This window comes from Melanerpes formicivorus, unplaced genomic scaffold (assembly GCF_026170545.1).
Source record: "Melanerpes formicivorus ecotype bairdi unplaced genomic scaffold, bMelFor1.0.p_v2 SCAF_3, whole genome shotgun sequence".
In the NCBI taxonomy this organism is placed as follows: Eukaryota; Metazoa; Chordata; class Aves; order Piciformes; family Picidae; genus Melanerpes; species Melanerpes formicivorus.
Genome location: NW_027142355.1, coordinates 27,024,409 through 27,045,523, shown reverse-complemented (window position 1 = coordinate 27,045,523; position 21,115 = coordinate 27,024,409). Strand labels below are relative to the sequence as shown.

General features: G+C 48.5%; 1 protein-coding gene across 7 annotated transcripts in view; it reads left to right on the top strand.

The window, feature by feature from the left end:
• Positions 1-21,115, top strand: part of NRF1 (nuclear respiratory factor 1) — a 94,196-nt gene that overhangs the window by 39,602 nt on the left and 33,479 nt on the right. For 5 of the 7 annotated variants that reach the window (XM_068169443.1, XM_068169457.1, XM_068169436.1 and 2 more), the window contains 6 exons: positions 3,898-4,056; positions 6,013-6,210; positions 7,160-7,261; positions 9,675-9,824; positions 13,297-13,454; positions 19,861-19,985. In XM_068169443.1, coding sequence (XP_068025544.1) covers positions 3,898-4,056; positions 6,013-6,210; positions 7,160-7,261; positions 9,675-9,824; positions 13,297-13,454; positions 19,861-19,985 — 892 coding nt within the window. The remainder of the gene's footprint in view (positions 1-3,897; positions 4,057-6,012; positions 6,211-7,159; positions 7,262-9,674; positions 9,825-13,296; positions 13,455-19,860; positions 19,986-21,115) is intronic. The other 2 variants (XM_068169465.1, XM_068169425.1) reach the window with 1 other exon arrangement.

The window sequence follows — 21,115 nt, the reverse complement described above, 5'->3', positions numbered from 1 at the left end:
TGTCCTGCAAGGTGTGTTAGCAGAAACAGCAAATAACTTTGTATCTGTGACACTTTGTATGCAGGAGAAACCAAACTTAAAAAAGTGGTCACTGCACTTAGTTTGTGGCTGTCAGGTCTCCTCCATCAAGGGGCAGGGACAGCCTTGCAGTGCTGGACCCTATTAAGGGGTGTGAAACTTGCTGGAGCTACCTTTTGGCCCACCTTAGAGGTGTGGTATGGGGCAACCCATGTTTCTGCTCTCACTGCAGGTCATGGTATTGGTCTCCAGTACCTGAAAGAGGCTACCAGAGAGCTGGGGAAGGACTTTTTACAGGGCTTGAAGAGAAGAGCTTTAGACTGGAGATTAGGAAGAAATCCTTTACAGTGAGGCTAGTGAGATGCTCGAACAGGTTGCCCAGTGAATTCTTGGGTGCCTTCTCCCTGGAGGTGTTCAAGGCCAGGGTGGATGAGGCCTTGAGCAACCTGGTCTAATGGAAGGTGTCCATGGCAGGGGGGTTGGAACCAGATGATCTTTAAGGTCCCTTCCAACCCAAACCATTCAATGATTCTATGAATTGGCATGTGACATCCTTGTTCTGCAGTGTGAGGACCCCAGATACAGGAATTGAGTCCCCGATGCAGCTGAGCACTAGATGGGTGGTCCAGCAGTGGGAAGGGTGGCAAGTCCCATGAGGTGCTGGAGGTAGGAATGAGATCATGCTTCAGACTTTCATGCAGGCAGCTCAGAGCCTGCATTGTGCCTTGTTTCCAGCAGGAACCAGGAGTTGTGTTCAGATCTCCAAGGTGCTAGAGGTAGTCACCCTAAGAGGGACCTGCTAGGGGGTGGTGGTCATCTTGAGAGGAGCAGCCTGATCCCTTTTAGAAGCCACCTTAGCAGGGCATAAACTTTAAGACTGGAGCTTTGCTGGGTGCTTTTCACCCAGGACAATTTGTTACTCCCAGCACTGGAGTCCACTTGTCTGTGCTTTGGGCCATGACCAATGGTAGAATTGCAGAATATCTTTGGTTGCAAGAGACCTTCAAGTTCATCTCATCCAACCTTTGACCCAGCACTGCAAGGTCATCACTAAACCATGTCCCTAAGCACCAGCACCAGGATAAGTTCAGGTGTTAGTGGTCATGAGCTGGATGTTAACCCTTAGAAGACACTTGGTCAGTAGTGGACCAAAAGGTGTAGAAGGAATATTTCTTAGTTTCTCTCAAACCAAAAAAGCAGAGTGTGCTGCTGATACTATTTTCATTTTTTTTAATTTTTACTTTTTTTTTTTAGCAAATATTTGATTTTGGGGTAATTCATGGATGGAGTCATCACAATCCTGGCTCCTGCAGATGAACCAGTCACACCAGTTCCTCCCAGCTGTGCCCTGATAGAGGCAGGGTCTTTGTCTGTGTCAGAGCCTGGGTGAGGTCTTGTTATGACACTAATTAGCAAAGGCCTGCTGCTGGAGCAGGTTGGAACCTCGCTGCTGATTGTCTCCCATGTGGATTGAAGACAAACCCTCCTTAACAAGTGCCTTGAGTAGCTTGAGCTGCTGAGCTCCCCAGCATCAGTAATTAATCCAGCTGGTAACAAGGAGCAGGGCTTGCAGGTAGCAGTTCTGGGAAGGAGCTTTAACTGTTTTGGCACCAGGCAACCCAGTGCCTTTCGCAGCTTTCTTTGAATAAATGAGACCTCAACCAGGGAACCTGAAACATGTTGGACCTGCTGAGGATGGTGAATCATGGACAAGGCTTGGCTTAGGCTGGGAAAAAAAGGCACCAAAGTGGGGCTTCTGTGCTACCATTTATAATTCAGGGGTTTGCTCCAGCTTTTCAGGTGGCTCAGGGTCACAGAATCACTGGTGGGGGTTGAAAGAGATCTCTGAAGTTCATCTAGTCCAATCCCCTTGCTAAAGCAGGGTCACCCAGGAGCACATCCAGGTGGGTTTGGAATTTCTTCAGAGAAGAACTCCACAACCTCTCTGGGCAGCCTGTTCTAGTGCTTTGGCACCCTAAAAGAATTTTTTCCTTATGTTTAAGTGGAACCTTCTGGATTCCACTTTGTGCCTGTTGCCCCAGGACATCCATGCAGTGGACCCATCTTTAGCAAGGGGTGTTAGTCTGGATGATCTCCAGAGCATCTTCTTTCTATTTCCTACTATGCTGGGATTCTGTGATACAATATGTAGACAGGAAACAGTATGTCATTCAGGGAGGATCATGGCTGGGAGGAAGGAACATATAGGACTGAAGATGTTCAAAGCCAGGCTGGATGAGGCCTTGAGCAACCTGGTCTGGTGGAAGGTGTCCCTGGCCATTGCAGGGGGGGGTTAGAACTAGATGATCTTTAAGTCCTCTTCCAACCCAAACGATTCTATGATAGTTCTATGAAGGATGGGTGAGAAATCCTCCAGGAGTTGATCATGTCTCTGCTAGCTGGGACCACATCATGGCTGTGGTAGGAACCAGTGCTGGCTTCAGCATGCTCATCCCTGGCTCTTCTATGCATCTTGGGGTTGTAAGGTGGCCCAAGGACTGCTAGTGACACTGGCACAAGCCAAAATGGCTTGCAGTTAAGGCTCTGAAGGGATGCAGGGAGCTGTTCTTAAAGCCCCTGTGTGAGTTTTGTCTTCCCTCTGATAGCACTAAGGATTTCCCTTGCTCCTGGTGACACATCTTGCTTTGCAGGTCTGTTTTTAAGGTGTCACCTCCTGATGGTGAAGGTGATTGCTACTTGACCAGTTTTTCTGGGTGCTGAGGAGAAGCAAAATTAGCTTGAAAGGTGGCCACACTGTGACACAAGTTTAAAATAGATTCAGAAAGCTATTCCAGTGTGTGGTGTGGAGAAGTTGTGTGAGATGGTGGAGTTTATATTCAAGTGGCTCTCTAAGCTCTGTCCTCATTGCAGCATCTCTGAAATGCTCATCAGCTCATGTCATGAGTTTCTGTCACTATGAGGACCCCTAGTGAGGCATTTTCTGCCCTATTCTGATGGTTTATGACATTTTTTTTCTCCCTCAGGTTGAGTAGCTCCCTTCATGGCAGTGTCTGGGCCATGAAGTTTGTTTCTGCAGTGTTTGTGACTTCTCCCTGTAACTGGCTGACTTCATTTTGCTTCTGCTCTTCCTCATACTACTGAGCTGTCCTCAGATGAGCCTTGGGAGAAGGTGGTGAAGTGTTAGAATAGACTAGAATAGACTAGACTAGACTAGACCAGGTTGGAAGAGACCTTCAAGATCATCGTGTCCAACCTATCATCCAACACCACCTATCTCCCTCAGGCATTCAGGTCTCTTCCAGTTGATGGATCCAACAAGATGGAAGTTAAATGTAGTAACTCGGCACTGTGCACCTCCAGCCTCTCAGGCATAGGAATTCATAGTATCATTCAGGGTTGGAAGGGACCACAAGGATCATCTAGTTCCAACCCCGCTGCCATGGGCAGGGACACCCCACACTAGATCAGCCTGGCCAGAGTCTCATCCAGCCTGCTCTTAAACACCTCCAGGGACGGGGCCTCAACCACCTCCCTGGACAACCCATTCCAGGGCTTCACCACTCTCATGGTGAAGAACTTCCTCCTCACCTCCAGCCTGAATCTCCCCACCTCCAGCTTCATTCTATTCCCCCTAGTCCTATCACTACCTGAGATCCTGAGAAGTCCTTCCCCAGCCTTTCTGTAGGCCCCCTTCAGATACTGGAAGGCCACAATTAGGTCACCTCGGAGCCTTCTCTTCTCCAGACTGAACAGCCCCAAATCCTTCAGTCTGTCCTCATAGGAGAGATGCTCCAGCCCTCTGCTCATCCTCGTGGCCCTTCTCTGGACACCTTCCAGCACCTCCACATCCCTCTTGTAATAGGGGCTCCAGAACTGGACACAGTCAAACTCTCAACCTTCTCCTCTGGTTTGTTGCAGGCACAGCTGCGAGCCTTCATCCCTGAGATGCTGAAGTATTCCACAGGGCGTGGCAAACCAGGCTGGGGCAAGGAAAGCTGCAAGCCCATCTGGTGGCCTGAGGACATTCCATGGGCCAACGTTCGCAGTGATGTCCGCACAGAGGAGCAGAAGCAGCGGGTGTGTATCTGCCACGGCTGCCTTCGGGCTGAGCACGGGGGCTGAGGCCAGGTTTTGTGGGAATAGTTTTACCCTCAAGGCATGGAGGAAACCATGACACCAGCCTGTCCTTGGCTTCATGTCAGACAACTCTGCTGAGACCCCCCCTGCAGCAAAGCACAGACATGGACATGGTGGAGCAGGGCCAGAGGAGGCCACAGCAATGATAGGAGGGCTGGAAGCCCTCTGCTGTGAGGCCAAGCTGAGGGAGTTGGGGCTGTTCAGCCTGGAGAAGAGAAGGCTCCAAGGAGATCTTCTGGTGGCTTATCAGGATTTAAAGGGGGTGAGAAGAAAGCTGTAGACATACTTTTGAGCAGGGCCTGTTGTGACAGGACAAAGGGTGATGGTTTGAAACTAACAGAGGGCAATTCAGATTAGAGAGAAGGAAGAATTTTTTTCCACCAAGGGTGGTAAGAGCCTGTCATAGGCTGTCCAGAGCTCTGGTAGATGTTCCATCCCTGTAACTATTCCAGGTCAGGTGTTTTGGGGTTTTGAGCAACCTGCTGTAGTTGCAGATGTCCCTGCTGACTGCAGGAAGTTTGGATTAAATGATCTTGACAGATCCAATCCCACCGTAACCATTCTGTGGGTCTGTGATGTTATGATTCAGCCTGGGAGAGCAATGAGATGAGAGAGGTGTCACCTTCTCTTCGCTCTGTCCTTGCTGGATTTGTGCAACAAGATGTTTGAACTACATCTCTTTCTGCACTGGGTGCCCTTTTCATTAGCTGCAGAACCTCCTTGTCTCTGTGGCCTTATGAAGCAGCCTAAGACCAGTCCACTCTCCAGGCATGCAGGCTGTTTATCACAGAGTCTGTATCATGGTCTTTTGAAGCCTTTGAAAGGATTCTCTCCCATCCTGAGCAGAAGGGACCTTTCTACTCAGTATCACCTGGTCAAAAACAGTGGAGCTAGGAAAAAATGAGACAACTGGGTGGAAACATCTTGGATGGTATCAGTTATGGCCATATATGGAGGTGATAATTGAGATAATAAAGATGTCATAAAGAAATCTGCCAGGCTATGTGAGGGACAGGACTTGTGCAGGCTGATGTAGGTCTGGTTGGGTGGAGAGCAATGGGGTTGGGAACTAGAGGATCTTTAAGGTCCCTTCCAACCCAAACCTGGTGATGCCTGGTGAGGTTTAAAATGTTTCTGTGCCAGTTGTTGCTTTCCTAGGTAGGGATGGTTTTCTCCTGGTGGACCTCAATCCCTTAGTTAGAATTCCTTGAAAGCTAGAGAAACAGGTTTCATGGAGAAACTTCCCTTTCCTTCGCCCATATGTCCTCATTCTGTGTCAGCACAGCAATGCAGGAGATCTGTGGGGTGGATTTTGAGTCTTGGAGGAAAAGAGAAGCTGAGGGGTGAGAGGTTGGGACCTTTGGTTTGAGAATTTGAAATCCACCCAGTAAAACCCAGTAACGATAAGCATGGAAAGCACTGCAGTGGTTCAGAGAAAAACCTGACCCTGATTCTTCAGTGAAGCATCTGAGAACAGGTATTATGAGGAGTGGCTGAGGGACCTGGGTTGTTTAGTCTGGAGAAGAAGAGGCTGAGGGAAGACCTTCTGGCTCTCCACAGCTCCCTGAAAGGAGGTCAGAGCTATGTTGGTCTCTTCTCCCCAGTACCAGGTGACAAGATGAGAGGAAATGGCCTCAAGCAGTGCCAGGGGAGGTTTAGGTTGGCTATTAGAAAAAATTTCTTTGCTACAAGAGTGGTCAGGCCTTGGAACAGGCTGCCCAGGGAGGTGGTGGAGTCACCATCGCTGGAGGTGCTCAAGAAACGTGTGGGCATGGCCCTTTGGGATGTGGTTTAATGGCTGTGGTGGTGTTGGGTTGCTGGTTGATGATCTTGGAGGTCTCTTCCAAGCAAAACATTTCTGTTTCCACGGCTTGCCCTTTTCCACTCTGCCGGTAGGTGTCGTGGACCCAAGCGCTGCGCACGATCGTGAAGAACTGCTACAAGCAACACGGGCGTGAGGACCTGCTCTATGCGTTCGAGGATCAGCAGACACAGCAGCAGACCACCACCACACACAGTATAGCTCACCTCGTGCCCTCACAGACAGTGGTACAAACCTTCAGTAACCCCGATGGCACCGTCTCCCTCATCCAGGTGAGTGGAACCCATCTGGCTTCTCCTTTCCCAGCATGGCAGACCTGGGGATGGAGTAGCCTGGAGCGGGGAGGTGGTGCAGAGCAGATTCCTTTTGGTAGCTGAACTTGTTCTTCAAGGATTGTGTCTTCATCTTAGCTCACAGATTGGTTAACCCAGTGCTCCCACTGGAAGAATCATAGGGTCACAGAATTGTTTTGGTTGGAAAAGACCTTTAAGATCGTCAAGTCCAACCTTTAATCCAGCACTGCCAGGTCACCACTAAACCATGTCCCTCAGCACCACATCTCTGTGGCTTTGAAACCCCTCCAGAAATGGGGATTCCACCACTGCCCTGGGCAACTTTTTCTGGGCCTTGACAACCCTCAAGGGGAAGAAATTATTATTCACATCCAACCTAAACCTCCCCTGGTGCAACTTAAGGCTGTTTCCTCCCATCCTATCGTTTCTTCTGTGGAAGAAGAGACCAACCCCAACCTGGCTCGAACCTCCTTTCAGGGAGTTGGAAAGAGCCAGGTTTCTTTTTCTCCAGGCTGAACAACCCCAGTTCCCTCAGCTGCTCCTCAGAAGCTCTCTAGACCATTCCCCTTTTTCTCCAGACCCTTCTTATTCTCTTCATTAGCTTTGTTGCCCTTCTGGACACACTCCAGCCTCTCAAGGTCTTTCTTGGAGTGAGGGGCCCAAAACCGAGCCCAGGCTTTGAGGTGTGGCCTCACCAGTGCCCAGTCCAGGGGGATAATCCTTGCCCTGGTCCTGCTGTCCACACTCTTGCTGATCCGAGCCAGGATGCTGGTGGCCTTCTTGGCCACCTGAGCACGTTCATTACTGTTATTCTCTGTGGGTGTAATGCCTTTGAGTCTGAGATCATTTGAGTGTCCCTTTGCCTGATTTTGTGGACATATTTGGGCCATAACCAATGTGTTCAGCAGCATTTTGTTGACTTCCTTAGGTTGGTACTGGTGCCACAGTTGCCACGTTGGCTGATGCCTCCGAGCTGCCCACCACAGTTACCGTCGCACAAGTCAATTACTCTGCTGTCACTGATGGCGAGGTAAGAACCTGGGTTTGTGATGCACAAACCAGTACTGTCCTTATCTGAACTTCAGGAAAGTTAAATATTAGACCACTTAATAGAATTAAGTGGTCACAGGAAACAACCAGCCTTGCTTCAAGGGTTAACATTGCATCGTTGTATGGTTTGGGTTGGAAGGGACCTTCAAGATCATCAAGTTCCAACCCCCCTCACATGGGCAGAGACACCTGGTTGCCTCATCCAGTGTGGTCAAACATTTGCAGGGATGAGGTACCTACAACTTCTCTGGTCAACCCTTTCCAGTGTTACACCACTCTCATTGTGAAGAACTTTCTCCTAATGGCCAACCTAACTCTACCCTGCTCTAGTTTCAAACTATTGCTCCTCATCCTATCACTACAAGCCCTTGTAGAACGTCTCTCCCCAGCTTTCTTGTAGGCCCCCTTCAGGTACTGGAAGACCTCAGGGTTGGAAGTGATGATTGTGGCTAGCTAAGGCTGAAGGCATATCCTGTGGGTGAGATGAAATGGGTCTGTCCCTTGGCTGCAGATTTGAGGGAGCTTGGCAGATCCCAGAGAGAGCTTTGTAAGTGCCCAGTAGTGTAGAGAGCACAGGAGATACTATGGAGTTACTGGTCCTTTTGGTGCCAAAGTTCCTTCCACTGCTATACAACTTGGTGAAGTTCTTTCTGTTGAGGACTTGATTGAAACCATTTCAGTCCCAAAATCTCAAAACTCATATTTACAGACATTTCTTTTTCCACTTTGTTGTTGTTGAGTTATAAAGGTTTTGTTATTTGCAGATTCATGGAATGGTTTGGGTTGGAAGGGACCTTGAAGATCATCTGGTTCCAACCCCCCTGCTATGGGCAGGAACACTAGACCAGCCTGCTCAAGGCCTCCTTGTGTCTGTTTAAAAACCATTAATTTAAGATTATGAAGATTAATTTTTAGTTACTTAATTTTTTTAACCCTCTTTGCTCCTAACCCCACCTTTAAACCAAGCTGCAGGTCCCTTTCTGCCCCTTTTCATGCCAGAATTCCTGGTGGTAAGGTCTGGTCCTCTCTGCTCTGCGTGGGCAGGACTTTCTATAGCGACAGGTGGCAGCATAGAACAGCTTTGCTCGACCAGACCCTACTTCCCTCTCAGACCAAGCCTTCTAACAGTCTGGCTCTGGGGCCATAGCCTTGAAGAAGTTTGGGGCTGCTTTGAGGGTTTTCAGGATCTAGTTTTGGCTTTTGAGATCAGAAAGATATTTTTCAGAGGCACAGATAGAAAGCAGAGGAAGACTGATGCCTGATTCCTGAAATCCAAGTGCTATCTTGGACAAAATAAGGACACAAAAGTCAACTTTCTTTGAGGTCTGGGTGCTGTTTCTCTGCACAGATTGCACAGATCCACAGCCTGCTTTTAGGAGCCTTCTTGTCCTGCCATCTCTTGCTCTGTGAAGATGAATGAACCTATGAATGAACTTGCAAAAGGTCTGAGTTAGCTCAGATGTGTTTATAGAGCCACAGAATTGTTTTGGTTGGAAGACAGCTTCAAGATCATCGAGAGAGCAGGGAGAGAGCTTCAGCCTAAGACCCCCATGGCCATTAAACCCATCACACCATGTCCACATTTAGGGATGCTGGCTAGGATCTCTGCAGCACAACCATTATGGCAGTGTGGAGAAGAGCCTGGACAGTCCTCACTTCTTTTCTAGGCCTTAGTCTATCCTTGCTCTGAAAGAGGTTAGGCATCTTGACAGCACAATGGGTCAAGTGGAGACCTGCCTTATCACAGAATTATAGAATGGTGGGGGTTTGAAGGGACCTCCATTGGACATTGAGTCCAACATCCCCTGCCAAAGCAGGATCACCTAGGGCAGGTCACACAGGAAGGCATCCAGATAGGTCTTGAAAGTTTCCAGAGAAGGAGACTCTACAGCCTCTCTGGGCAGCCTGCTCCAGGGTTCAAGCACCCTTACAAGAAAGAAGTTTTTCCTCATGTGGAGGTGGAACTTCCTGTGTTCCAGTTTGTACTCATTGCCCCTTGTGCTATCACAGGATACCACTGCAAAGAGCCTGATACCTTCTTCTTGACACCCACCCTTCAGATATATCTAAACATTCTCACTCCAACGTGTGTTGCCATGTGTTTGTAAAACTGTCTGTCTTTCCCTCCTCTGTGTGGTGGTGGGCAGGGTGCCTTTCCCAGTTGGAGTGTGCTTTGTTTTGCCTAACCAAGTCCCATCGACTCAATCTGACTTTCTCAAGATCTCTCCCATCTGCAGCTTCCTTCCTTTCTGGGGCCACGCAAACTTTGGTTGCCTCTTTTCCTAAATAAAACCCCAAAGCCAAGTTAACCTTCTCTAAACTCAACCTTCCTTTCTCCTGTTGGCAATGCACTATCTCACTGCTTCCTCCCTGCTTTGGATCCTTCTGCCCAGGGTCAGCTCTGGGCACAGGAGAATGAAGCAGTGGCCTTGAACGTCAGACGGCTGGGGATGGCTAAAGAGCTACGACGAGAGCCAGCTTTGCTTGTGCCCAAGTACTGGAAAACCACACTGGCAGCTGCTGAGGAGTGTGTGATAGCAGATGTGAGTGAGAGCACCACAGGTTCTCTCTCCTTCTCCATCCTTTGATGGGACTAACCCTTTCTTGCCCAAAGGAAGCCAAATTGACTTGATCTTTTGTGGGGAGATTTGTGCCCATTCTGCTTCTCTGGCCTTTTGCTCCACCTTAACAAATTTAGGCCGCTTTTCTTCATCACCTTCCTTGGCATTCTTCTTTGTGAGTCTCAGCAAGTTAGTGAGTGGCCTGACAGGTTTATGGGGATGAAAACAGTGATGGGAGGATGTGGGGCAAGATCTTCATCTTGGGTTTGTCAGCTGATGGACCTTCATCCTCCACTTCTTTATGCTGGTTTTGGTCTACTGCATATTGCTGGTTTGACATCCTGGTGGATTTTGTGGCCCTATGCATATCTCATGAGTTGTGAAGTCCCAAATGGAGAAATATGGAAAATCATAGAATGCCAGGTTGGAAGGGGCCCCCCAGGGAACATCTAGTCCAACCTTTCTAGGTGATAGTGTAGTTGAAATGAGATGGCCCAGCACCCTGTCCAGCTGAGCCTTTAAACTGACTAATGTAAAGGAATCTACTGCTTCTCTTGGGAGATGATTCCAGTGTCTAAGCAACTGAAACTGGGTGAACTTTAAATAATGTGAAAACTGTCTGCAGAAAGGAGAGGGTTTAGTAAAACTGCCACCTTGAACTTCTGGAGGACAAACTTTGGCCTGTTCAGGAGACTGATTGACAAAGTCCCTTGGGAGGCCACCCTGAAGGATATAGGAGTCCAGGAAGCTGGGCATACTTCAAGAGGGAAGTCTTCAAGGCACAGGAGCAGCTGTCCCTGTGTGCCAAAATGTGAGTCAGCAGGGAAGATGTCCAGCCTGGACAACCTTTGGCTGGACCTCAAGAACAAAAGGAGAGTCTGTGGCCTTTGGAAGAGGGGACAGGTCTTTCATGAGGACTATAAAGGTCTAGTGAAGCTCTGCAGGGAGAAAACTGGGAAAGCCAAAGCACAACTAGAGCTCATCCAGCTACAGCTGTTAAGGATAATGCAAAATGTTTCTTTCAATTCATTAACCACAAAAGGAGGACTAGGGGAAAATCTCCATCCTCTATTGGATGCAGAGGGAAACTGTGACTGAGGATGAGGAGAAGGCTGAGGTGCTCAGTGCTACTTTGTCTCACTCTTGAGCAGGGGAGCCAGCAGCTCCTGTGAACCCCAGCCTCCTGAACTAGGAGTCAGGGAGGGGAATCAGAATGAGGTCATCACAATGAATGAGGAAGTGGTCACTGACCTGCTACGCCTCTTAGACACACACAAGCCTACAGGTCTAGATGGGCTACCCCCAAGGGTGCTGAAGGAGCTGGCAGATGTGCTTGCCAAACCACTTTCCATTATTTATCTGAACTAACTGGGGAGGTCCCAATGGACTGGAGAGTAGCAAATGTAACACCCATCTACAAGAAAGGAGGATCCTGGAAACAATAGACCTGTCAGTCTGACCTCAGTACCAGGGAAGGTCATGGAACAGATCATCTCAACACCTATTACACACCATGAAGAGAGCAGCCAGAGGATCAGGCCTAGCCAGCGTGGGTTTATGAAGGGCAGGTGCTGCCTGACCAACCTGCTCTCCTTCTATGACAAGATGACCTGACTGTTGGATAAGGGAAAGGCTGTGGATATTGTCTATCTGAACCTTTTGAAAAGCCTTTGAAACTGTTCCCCACAGAATTCTGATGGACAAACTGGCTGCTTGTGGCTTGGATGAGCTCACACTCTGCTGGATGAAGTACTGGCTGGGCAAACAGGCCCAAAGAGTGGTGGTCAATGGAGTTACATCCAGCTGGCAGCCAGTTGCAAGTGGTGTTTCTCAGGGCTCAGTGTTGGGACCACTTCTGTTTAACATCTTTATTGATGACCTTGATGAAGAGATAGAGTGTGTCATCAGTTGGTTCACAGATGGCACCAAGTTAGGTGGGAGTGTTAATCTGCACCAGGTGGGGAGACTCTACAGAGGGAATTGGATAGATTGGGTCAATGGGCCAACATTAATGGGCTGAGCTTCAACAAGTCCAAATGCCAGGCCCTGCACTTGGGTCACAACAACCCCAAGCAGGCTTAGGGCAGTGTGTCTGGAAAGCTGTGTGGCAGAAAGGGACCTGGGGGTTCTAATCGACAAGCAACTGAATATGAGCAAGCAGTGTGCCTGGGTGGCCAAGAAAGCCAGTGGCACCCTGGCTTGTACCAGAAATGCTGTGTCCAGCAGGAGTAGGGAGGTGATTGTCCCCTTGTACTCCGCTCTGGTGAGACCACACCTCAAGTGTTGTGTCCAGTTTTGGGCACCTCAATACAGGAGAGATGTGGAGGTGCTGGAGCCAGTGCAGAGGAGGGCAATGAATCTGGGGAAAGGTCTGGAGAATAAATCTTGTGAAGAGCAACTGAAGGAGCAGGGATTGTTTAATTTGAAAAGGAGGAGGCTGAGGGGAGACCTCATTGCTGTCTTCAACTACCTGAGGAGATGTTGTGGAGAGGCTGGTGCTGGTCTCTCCTCACAGGTAATTAATTAGTGATAGAACAAGAGGGAATGACCTCAAGCTGTGACTGGGTAGGTTTAGACTGGACATTAGGAGAAGGTTTTTCCCAGCAAGAGTGGTCAGGGATTGGAATGTGCTGCCCAGGGAGGTTGGTGAGTCACCAGCCCTGGATGTGTGTAAAAGTGGTTTGGGTGTGGTGCTTGGGGATATGGTTTAAGGGCAAACCTTGTAGAGTAGGGTTATCAGTTGGATTTGGTGATCCTGAGGGTCTCTTCCAACCTGAATGTTTCTGTCATTCAGTGAAAGGTCTGAAATAAGGGAGTTGAAGGTACCTGAAATAGATGAACACAGCACTTGCCCTCTGCTGTGTTCTTTTATTAAGCGTTTTGCTGTATAATAAGGAAATTCCGCTTGGCTCAAACCCATCCAAGCTCACAAGTGCTGTACAGAGAAGCCCTGAGTGGACTGTTCCCCAAAATGACACTGGATGGGTGCAGTGAGGCCAGCACAACCCCTTTTTTGTGGGGGACATGATTCTTGTTGGGGTTCCAGCACCTTTCAAAATGCAACTGCTTTCAATAAGGCTGGCAGGCAGTGGTCCGAGTACAGCAACAGTCAGCACTGGCCTGTTTTGTTGTGGGCATGGCTGGTCGAGAGACATTTGTGGGAGGTTGAGGAGCTTTGCAGGTGTTTATGGAGTGTACTTTCCATGAAGAAGCTCTTGTTTGACCTGGAGAACAGCAACTAAAACCATGGGCTGATTAGAGAAACCCACTCACGGCTGGCAGAGGATTGTAGAGTGCAGCAACATTCTCAGGTGCATCTCGGGCTTTGTCCCTTTTCCCTCCTGTCTCTTGAAGTCAAAGTATGAAACTCCCTGGGTCTTTAATTTAGGAAGCAATTGTTCATCCATGGGCTGACATCCAACCCTAGGACCTTCCTTTATGTTTCTCCCCATAGGTGGAGCAGAACTGGGCAACGCTACAAGGAGGCGAGATGACTATCCAGACGACGCAGGCATCAGAGGCCACGCAGGCAGTGGCATCGTTAGCAGAAGCAGCAGTGGCAGCATCTCAGGAGATGCAACAAGGAGCCACTGTTACCATGGCACTCAACAGGTATGGCTGAGACATGTGGAGGCTTTTGAAGCATTTCTTTCACTCTAATGATGCAAAGACCACTGCCTACAGACCCAGCAGACGCTCTCTCCCATAGCAAATTCATATGTCAACCTGTGTCCAAGTGTCAGCAGGGATTGTTCCTTGATGTCCACTTCAACCACAGAAGAACACTGACTTGAAAATTGCCTGAAAGAGGGAGAAATGGGAGAGAAAGAGGGAGTAACTGTGCCCACTAAATGATGGGTTTTGAACAACAATGCTTCAGTTACAGAACTGAGCTTTAAAACTTTAGAAGAGCAAGCAAGCTGCTGAGGAGCCTTGAGCACAGGTCGTATGAAGAACAGCTGAGGGAACTGGGTATTTTTTAGGCTTCAGAAGAGGAGGCTGAGGGGAGACCTCATCAACCCTCTACCACTCCCTAAAGGAGGTTGGAGTGAGGTGGGGACTGTTCTCTCCTCATGTGCAACATGTGACAGGACAAGAGGAAAGGGCTTCAAGTTGCACCAGGGGAGGCTGAGTTTGGACAACAGGACAATTTTTTTCACTGAAAGGGTTGTCAAGCCCTGAAACAGGAGGTACTGAAGCCCCTCTTCCTGGAGGGATTTAAAAGATACGTGACTGTGGTGCTGAGGGATGTGGTTTAGTGGTAGTGGCTTAGCATTAGTGATGGGACTGTGGACTCTAGGCAAGCAGTTGGACTTGATGATCTCAAAGGTGTCTTCCAACCTCAAAAATTTCCCAGGACTCTGTGATTCTAAGACTCATGATGTGTTAGTAGCACTTTAACTGTGCTGGTCTAGTTCTCCCTCAGGGAATCATTAAGGTTGGAAAAGAATTCCAAGATCACTGAGTCCAACCCCTAGCCCAGCACTGCCAGGTCACCACTAAACCATGCCCCTCAGCACCCCGTCTATATTGCTTCAAAATTACTCCAGGGATGGGAACTCCACCACTGCCCTGGGCAGCCCAAGCCAGAAGAAATTGTTCCTCATGGGCAACTTGAAGCCATTCCCTCTTGTCCTGTCACTTGTTCCTTAGGAGAAGAGACCAACCCCACCTGGCTCCAGCCTCCTTTCAGGGAGTTGTGGAGAGCCAGAAGCTTTTCCCTCAGCCTTCTATTCTCCAGGATGTACAATCCCAGATCTCTCAGCTACTCCTCATGAGATCTCTTCTCCAGACCCCTCACCAGCTTTGCCCTTTTCTGGATCCATTCCAGCACCTCAGAGTCCTTTTTGGAGTGAGTGGCCCAAAACTGAACTTGGATTGAACTCTGTTAGATTTTTGGTTGCACTCAGATTACCAAGCTCTGCAGTGTGGTTCTCTACAGGTCCATGCAGCAGGCTGCAGCATCTTTGCCCACCTCTGGTGAGTTGCTTCAACTTTCTCTGAAATGGCTGTAGCACACCCCAGCTGCACCCTCAGAGAGCAGAAGTGTAGGAAACACAGCCCCAGCAGCACAGGAGGTTTCACTCTGCTCAGGTGTAGACAAAATAATTTCCTCATCCATTCAAGATAGACAAGAAACTACTGGAGAGAGTGGAGGCTCCAGAGATGCTGAGGGGCCTGGAACATCTCTGTGAGGAGGAAAGGCTGAGAGACCTGGGGCTGTTGAGCCTGGAGAAGAGCAGCCTGAGTGGGGATCTGATTAATGCTCAGCAAGAGCTAAAGGGTGGGGGACAAGAAGATTGGACCAGACTCTTCAGTGGTGCTCAGTGACAGGACAAGGGGCATTGTGCACAAAGTGGAATCCAGGAGGTTCCATCTGAACATGAGGAGAAGCCAGAGGGAGTTGGAGCCAGATGTGGGTTAGCCTTTTCTTCCTAGTCATAGTGACAGAGCAATGAGGAAAAAATGGCCTCAGGTGGCACCAAGGGAGGTTTAGAGTGGATGAAACTTCTTCACTGAGAAGGTTCTCAACCACATGAACAACCTGCCTAGGGAGTTACTTGAATCCCCATCGCTGGAAGATGCAGAGATGTGGTGCTGGGGGACATGGTTTAGCACCACACTTGGTAGAGTTAGACAGTGGCTGGACTGGTGTTCTCCAAACAAAACCATTCTGTGACTCTGTGATCTCTGAATCTCCTTCCGATGGCTACTGACAGAGCTCAGAGTCTTTTGCAGCCCTGCATAGAGCAGTACCTCTGCCAACAGCACGACATCATGGGTGATGCAGCCTCTCAGGTTTGAGGGTGGGAAATGCTAGGCCTTCTAGTAAAAGAGGACCAAGTGGAGGTGGGTAATTAATTGATTGATTCGAACCAATTAATGTCTGTGGAGCACTCTGTAACTGGGAAAAGCTTTTTAAGCTGCAGCTTATTGTTATTTTCGGGGATGGAACTGTAACAGGTCATTAAAGTGCTCAGCTGCCCTTGAAAGTGGATTCAGCTAAGTGCTGGGTGAGGTCTGGGAAGCAGGGTCACACCAGTAATTGTGTGCTCAACCCAGGTTTGCTGGGGTGGAGTTGGCCTTCCTGCAGCGTAGATGCTTTCATGTAGCTGTAGGTTCAGAAGAGATGAGCCAAAGGGAGTCAAGAAGCAGAAGGAGGAAATACTCTGGTTCATTAAGATCTGCTCTGAGGCCCCGTCCCTGGAGGTGTTTAAGACCAGGCTGGATGAGGCTCTGGCCAGCCTGATCTAGTGTGGGGTGTCCCTGCCCATGGCAGGGGGGTTGGAACTAGACGATCCTTGTGGTCCCTTCCAACCCTGACTAATACTATGATACTATGATATGGAGGGGCTGTTGAGAAGTAAATACTGGTGAGATACTGGAACAAGTTGCCCAGGGAGGTTGTAGATGCTCCATCTCTGGAGATGTTGGACAAGGCCTTGAGCAATTTGATCTCATGGAAGGTGTCCCTGCCTGTGGCAGGGGGTTGGAACTAGATGAACTTCAAGGTCCTTTCCAACTCAAACCAAACTATAATTCATAGAATCACAAAATATCTTTGGTTGGAAGAAATCTTCAGGATCATCTAGTCCAACCTTCAGTGAAAGTACAGCCTGAGTGGATACAATTGGAAAGTGTTTAGCACCTGAGCAGGAAATAAGGAAACAGAAAGAATGACTTGGAAGTTCTTGGAAAACATTTGACTCAATTAGTCTGCCAGAGAATAAGCATGAAGAACATCCTAGGGGCAGCTGAACAAAATACCTCTTTTTGAGTTCATTAAGGTGAGATTTGGTAGGAATCTTAGAGAATCATTTAGGCAGGATAAGACCTTTAAAGTCAAGTCCAACCTCGAACCTAACACTATGAAGTCCACTGCTAAACCATGTCCTTAAGCATCATGTCTTTTAAAACCTCCACAGAGATTCAGCTGGAAGAAGGAGGTGTCTTTGGAATAATTTTGTGGCTAGCAGTAGGTCACCAGAAACGTCAGTGGGTTGCCACACTCTGAGTGTGCAAATCAACTATGACTTCATAAATGCCAAATGACACCTATACCAAGAAAACTTCTCCTGTACATATCCAGTGTGGAGCTGTGTGCTTCCAGTTACCATTCAGGAGACTATCATAGAATGACACAACAGTATGGGTTGGAAGGGACCTTAAAGATCATCCAGTTCTGATCCCCCCCTGTCATGAGCAGGGTCACCTTCCACTAGCCCAGGTTGCTCAAGGCCTCATCCAACCTGGCTTTGAGCCACCTCCAGGGAGGGGGTATCCACAGCCTCAAAGGGCAACCTGTTGCAGTGTCTCACCACCCTTACTGTAAAGAATTTCTTCCTAATATCCAGTCGAAATCTCCCCTCTTGCAGCTCAAAGCTGTTGCCCCTTGCCCTATCACAACAAATCCTTGTAAAAGGTTTCTCCGCAGCTTTCTTGTAGGCACAAGAGATCCTCAGGAATATTTCATCACTCCTGAGCAGACAGGAAAAGGAACAGGACAAGAAGTCAGGAACAGGCCCTTGAACTAACTCAGGTGTGTTTGCATCTTGAATAGTGTGAGAAATGGTCACCTCTTCAAAGAGCTTAGGGTAGGAAAAGTCTGGAAAGCACAAAAGTGATCAGAAGCCATTAAGAGTCCTTGCACCTTGCTCTTCACCTTCATGCATCCTGGACTGATCCCCAGCAGTGTGGGCAGCAGGTCGAGGGAGGGGATTCTACCCCTCTGCTGAGACCCCACCTGCAGTGCTGAGGCCAGCTCTGGAGTCCTCAGTATAGCAGAGACATGGACCTTTTGGAGCAGGGCCAGAGGAGGCCACAGCAGTGATGGGAGGGCTGGAAGCCCTCTGCTGTGAGGCCAGGCTGAGGGAGTTGGGTTTGTTCAGCCTAGAGAAGAAGGGTCTCCAGGGGGACATTCTGCTGGCATTTCAGGACTTAAAGGGGGTGAGAAGTAAGCTGTGGACAGACTTTGGATCAGGGCCTGTTGTGACAAGAGAGGGTGTGATGATTTGAACTAAAAGATGGAGATTCAGACCTGAGAGAAGGAAAAGACTTTTTTTCCACTGAGGGTGGTGAGAGCCTGTCCCAGGTTGTCCAGAGAGGTGCTAGATGCCTCATCCCTGGAGCCATTCCAGATCAGGTTGTCTGGGGCTCTGAGCAACCTGCTATAGTTGCAGGGTTGGATGAGATGACCTTTCAAGATCCCTTCCAACCCAAACCATTCTGTGATCTTGGAAGAGAGGTTACTGTTTTGCAGGGGTGGATTTTTGTTTGGTTGGTTGGATTTTGTTTGTTTGTTTTGTTGTTGTGAGGGTTTTTTACTCTCAAATCTTGAGGAAAAGGAAAAGACACAACTTCTTTTTTGTTTCTTACAGTATCAGATTTCAGGGCTGCCCAGCCAGACCTGGGTGGTATTTTTCAGAGTACCCCAATGCCATTTTCCTTCACACAACATCTAATGAAATGTGGAATTCGTTGCTACAGGATGTTGTGGAAACAGAAAGTCTAAATGGGTTCCAAAGGGGATTAGAGAAATCAAACCTGCTGGTCCCATTGCAGCCTCTGATGGAGGAGATCAATATGCTGCTGACCATTGGAAGCTGAGAGAATGTAGGAAGGGGAGGATCAGACTCACTTCTTCCTAAAGGAGGCAGGGATTGTGCCCCTGGTCTGGGCACTGGTGAGGCTACACCTCGAATCCTGAGTTCAGTTGTGGGCCCCTCAGCCCAAGAAGGTTGTTGAGGGGCTAGAGTGTATCCAGAGAACAATGAAAGCTGGAGAACAGGTCTTATGAGGAGTGGCTGAGGGAGCTGGGGCTGTGAAGCTGCTGAAAAAGAAGCCTGAGGGGAGACCTTCTGGCTCACTATAACTCCCTGAAAGGAGGCTGCAGCTGGGTGGGAGTTGGTCTCTTCTACCAAGTAGCAAGTGACATGATGAGAAGAAAAGGCTTCAAGATGCCCCATGGGAGGTTTAAGTTGGGCATGAGGAACAATTTCTTTCCCGTGAGGGTTGTCAAGCCTCGGAACAGACTGCACAGGGCAGTGGTGGAATCCCCACCCTTGGAGGGATTTCAAAGCCATGTTGATGTGGTGCTGAGCGATGTGGTTCAATAGTCACCTGGAAGTGCTGGGTTAGTGGTTGGACTTAATCATCTTAGATGTCTCTTTCAACCCAAACAATTCTATGATTCTAAACAGCTGACAATGGCTGTTCTCACAGCAGGCTTACTTCATGAGAAGGATCTTTGGTCTGACCTCATTTGTGTGAAGAAATGTAAGAATACTGAACAAAGCTACTCATCACTCATTAAAAAGAATTATTAAGCCACTTGACTGGGGGGAAGTTCTGCATCTTGGCTAGACACAGAGCTGTTGGTGTGATCCTGGGAATGGTAACCCTCTGGGGCCTGTTTAAATGCAAGGTGAACTTGTGGAATCAGTAATGAAGGGCAGAGCTCTAAAATCTGTAGAGACATGGAATGTGACAGTCCACATAGATTGACTTTTGTACCAGAAACTTACTTCAGTTGTCCAAAAGCTTTTTGGGAAGTCTTAGGCAGAAGATGAGAAGGTAAGAGGGGGGTGAGACATTGGAACAGGTTGCCCCTGTTCCAGGGCAGGGCGTGGATGCCCCTTCTGTGGACATGTTCAAGGCCAGGTTGGACAGGGCCTTGAGCAACCTGATGTACTGGAAGGTTTCCCTACCCATGGTAGAGGAGTTGGAACTAGATGATCTTTAAGGTCCCTTCCAACCCAAACTATATTCTATGATTCTGAAAGGTCAGGCATGTTCTGACTAGGAGGTCTTCAAGCTGAACAAAGCCAGTAGAAGCAGCTTCTTTCCACGTAGTCTTCCTCCATTGTAGCTTTTCTTCTCTGGCTAACTTCATCTGGGCCCAGTAAGAATCCTTCCATTCTAAATCTGTTCTCCTGGCATGCTGGTTATAATGGGTACAACTGGAATGATGTTGCCTGAGCTTCTTAACTCTTCTTTCTCTTCTCTCCTGTCCCCACAGTGAAGCAGCTGCCCACGCGGTAGCCACTCTTGCCGAAGCCACTCTGCAAGGTGGAGGACAAATTGTCCTATCTGGTGAAACTGCAGCAGCAGTAGGAGCGCTTACTGGAGTTCAGGATGCCAATGGTAAGGTTTGGGTTTGCTCTTTGCTAGAGATTCTTCCTCTCTTTCACTTGAAATGTGGAATTTTTTTCTCCTTAAATTAGCTGTGGCTCACTCCAGGTGGTCTCTAAGTAGGTTGTGACTTCAAAGCTCAGAACACAACGGTAACCTCTTGTCATAGTGCTGGTGGCTCTGCTCTTCTCCTGCTCCTGCCAGCTTTCTACTTAGTCATTATTTTTGGGGTGGAAAACTCCTCCCCACTTCATCTGCACAAGGAGGACTAGACCTGGTCAACTAACATAACCACAGTAAACTCACCTCCACAATAAACTTCTCTCCAAACTGCTTGGCTGTGAAGTGGCAGAGTGCAACCAATGTTTTCTCACCTGCCCATTTCCTTCCTTCCTCCCTCACAGCTAGTTGCTTTGTCTCCTTGGTGACAGCTCCTTAGCAGCTGTCACCCTCTTGTTTGGATGGCACCTTCCAGCCACCCCTTGGCAACTGATTTTGGGTTGTTTGCCTCCTGCTTTTTCTTTCATCCTTCCACCAGAGTCAAACTCTCATTTTTAGGGGTTCTCTGCAGTGTTTCTCACCCATGATCTAGATGTTTCTTTGGCCATATCTGGTGACTTTTGCAGTTATTCCAACTAAACTGATAGTGAATAAACCAGTAAGTTCATAGAAACTTGTTCAAGTGGCTATACTGGAATGTCCAAACTTGTCTAGTTGGTGCTCTTCTACTTCCTCCAGTTGTGCTGGACTTCTAGGTGACATTCTTACCATGCTTTCCCAGTTTGGAGGGGAAACTCATTGGTTATTTTGATTTAATATGTCAAAATAAGCTCAAAAATGAGGAAAAATGGTGAAAGCTGGAGAAGACTCTGGGGGGACCTTATAGCTGCCCTCCAATACCTGAAGGGATCTTACAGAAAGGCTGGAGAGGGACTTTTCATAAGGGTGTCTGGCAGTAGGACAAAGGGGAATGGTCTGAAGCTGAGGGAGTGTAGGTGTAGACTGGATTTTAAAAAGAAGTTGTTCAGTACAAGGGTGGTGAGACTCTGGAATAGGCTGCCCAGGGAGCTTGTGGATGCCCTGTCCCTGGAGGTGTTTAAGGCCAGGTTGCTCCTTGAGCAACCAAGTCTAGTTGAGAGGCA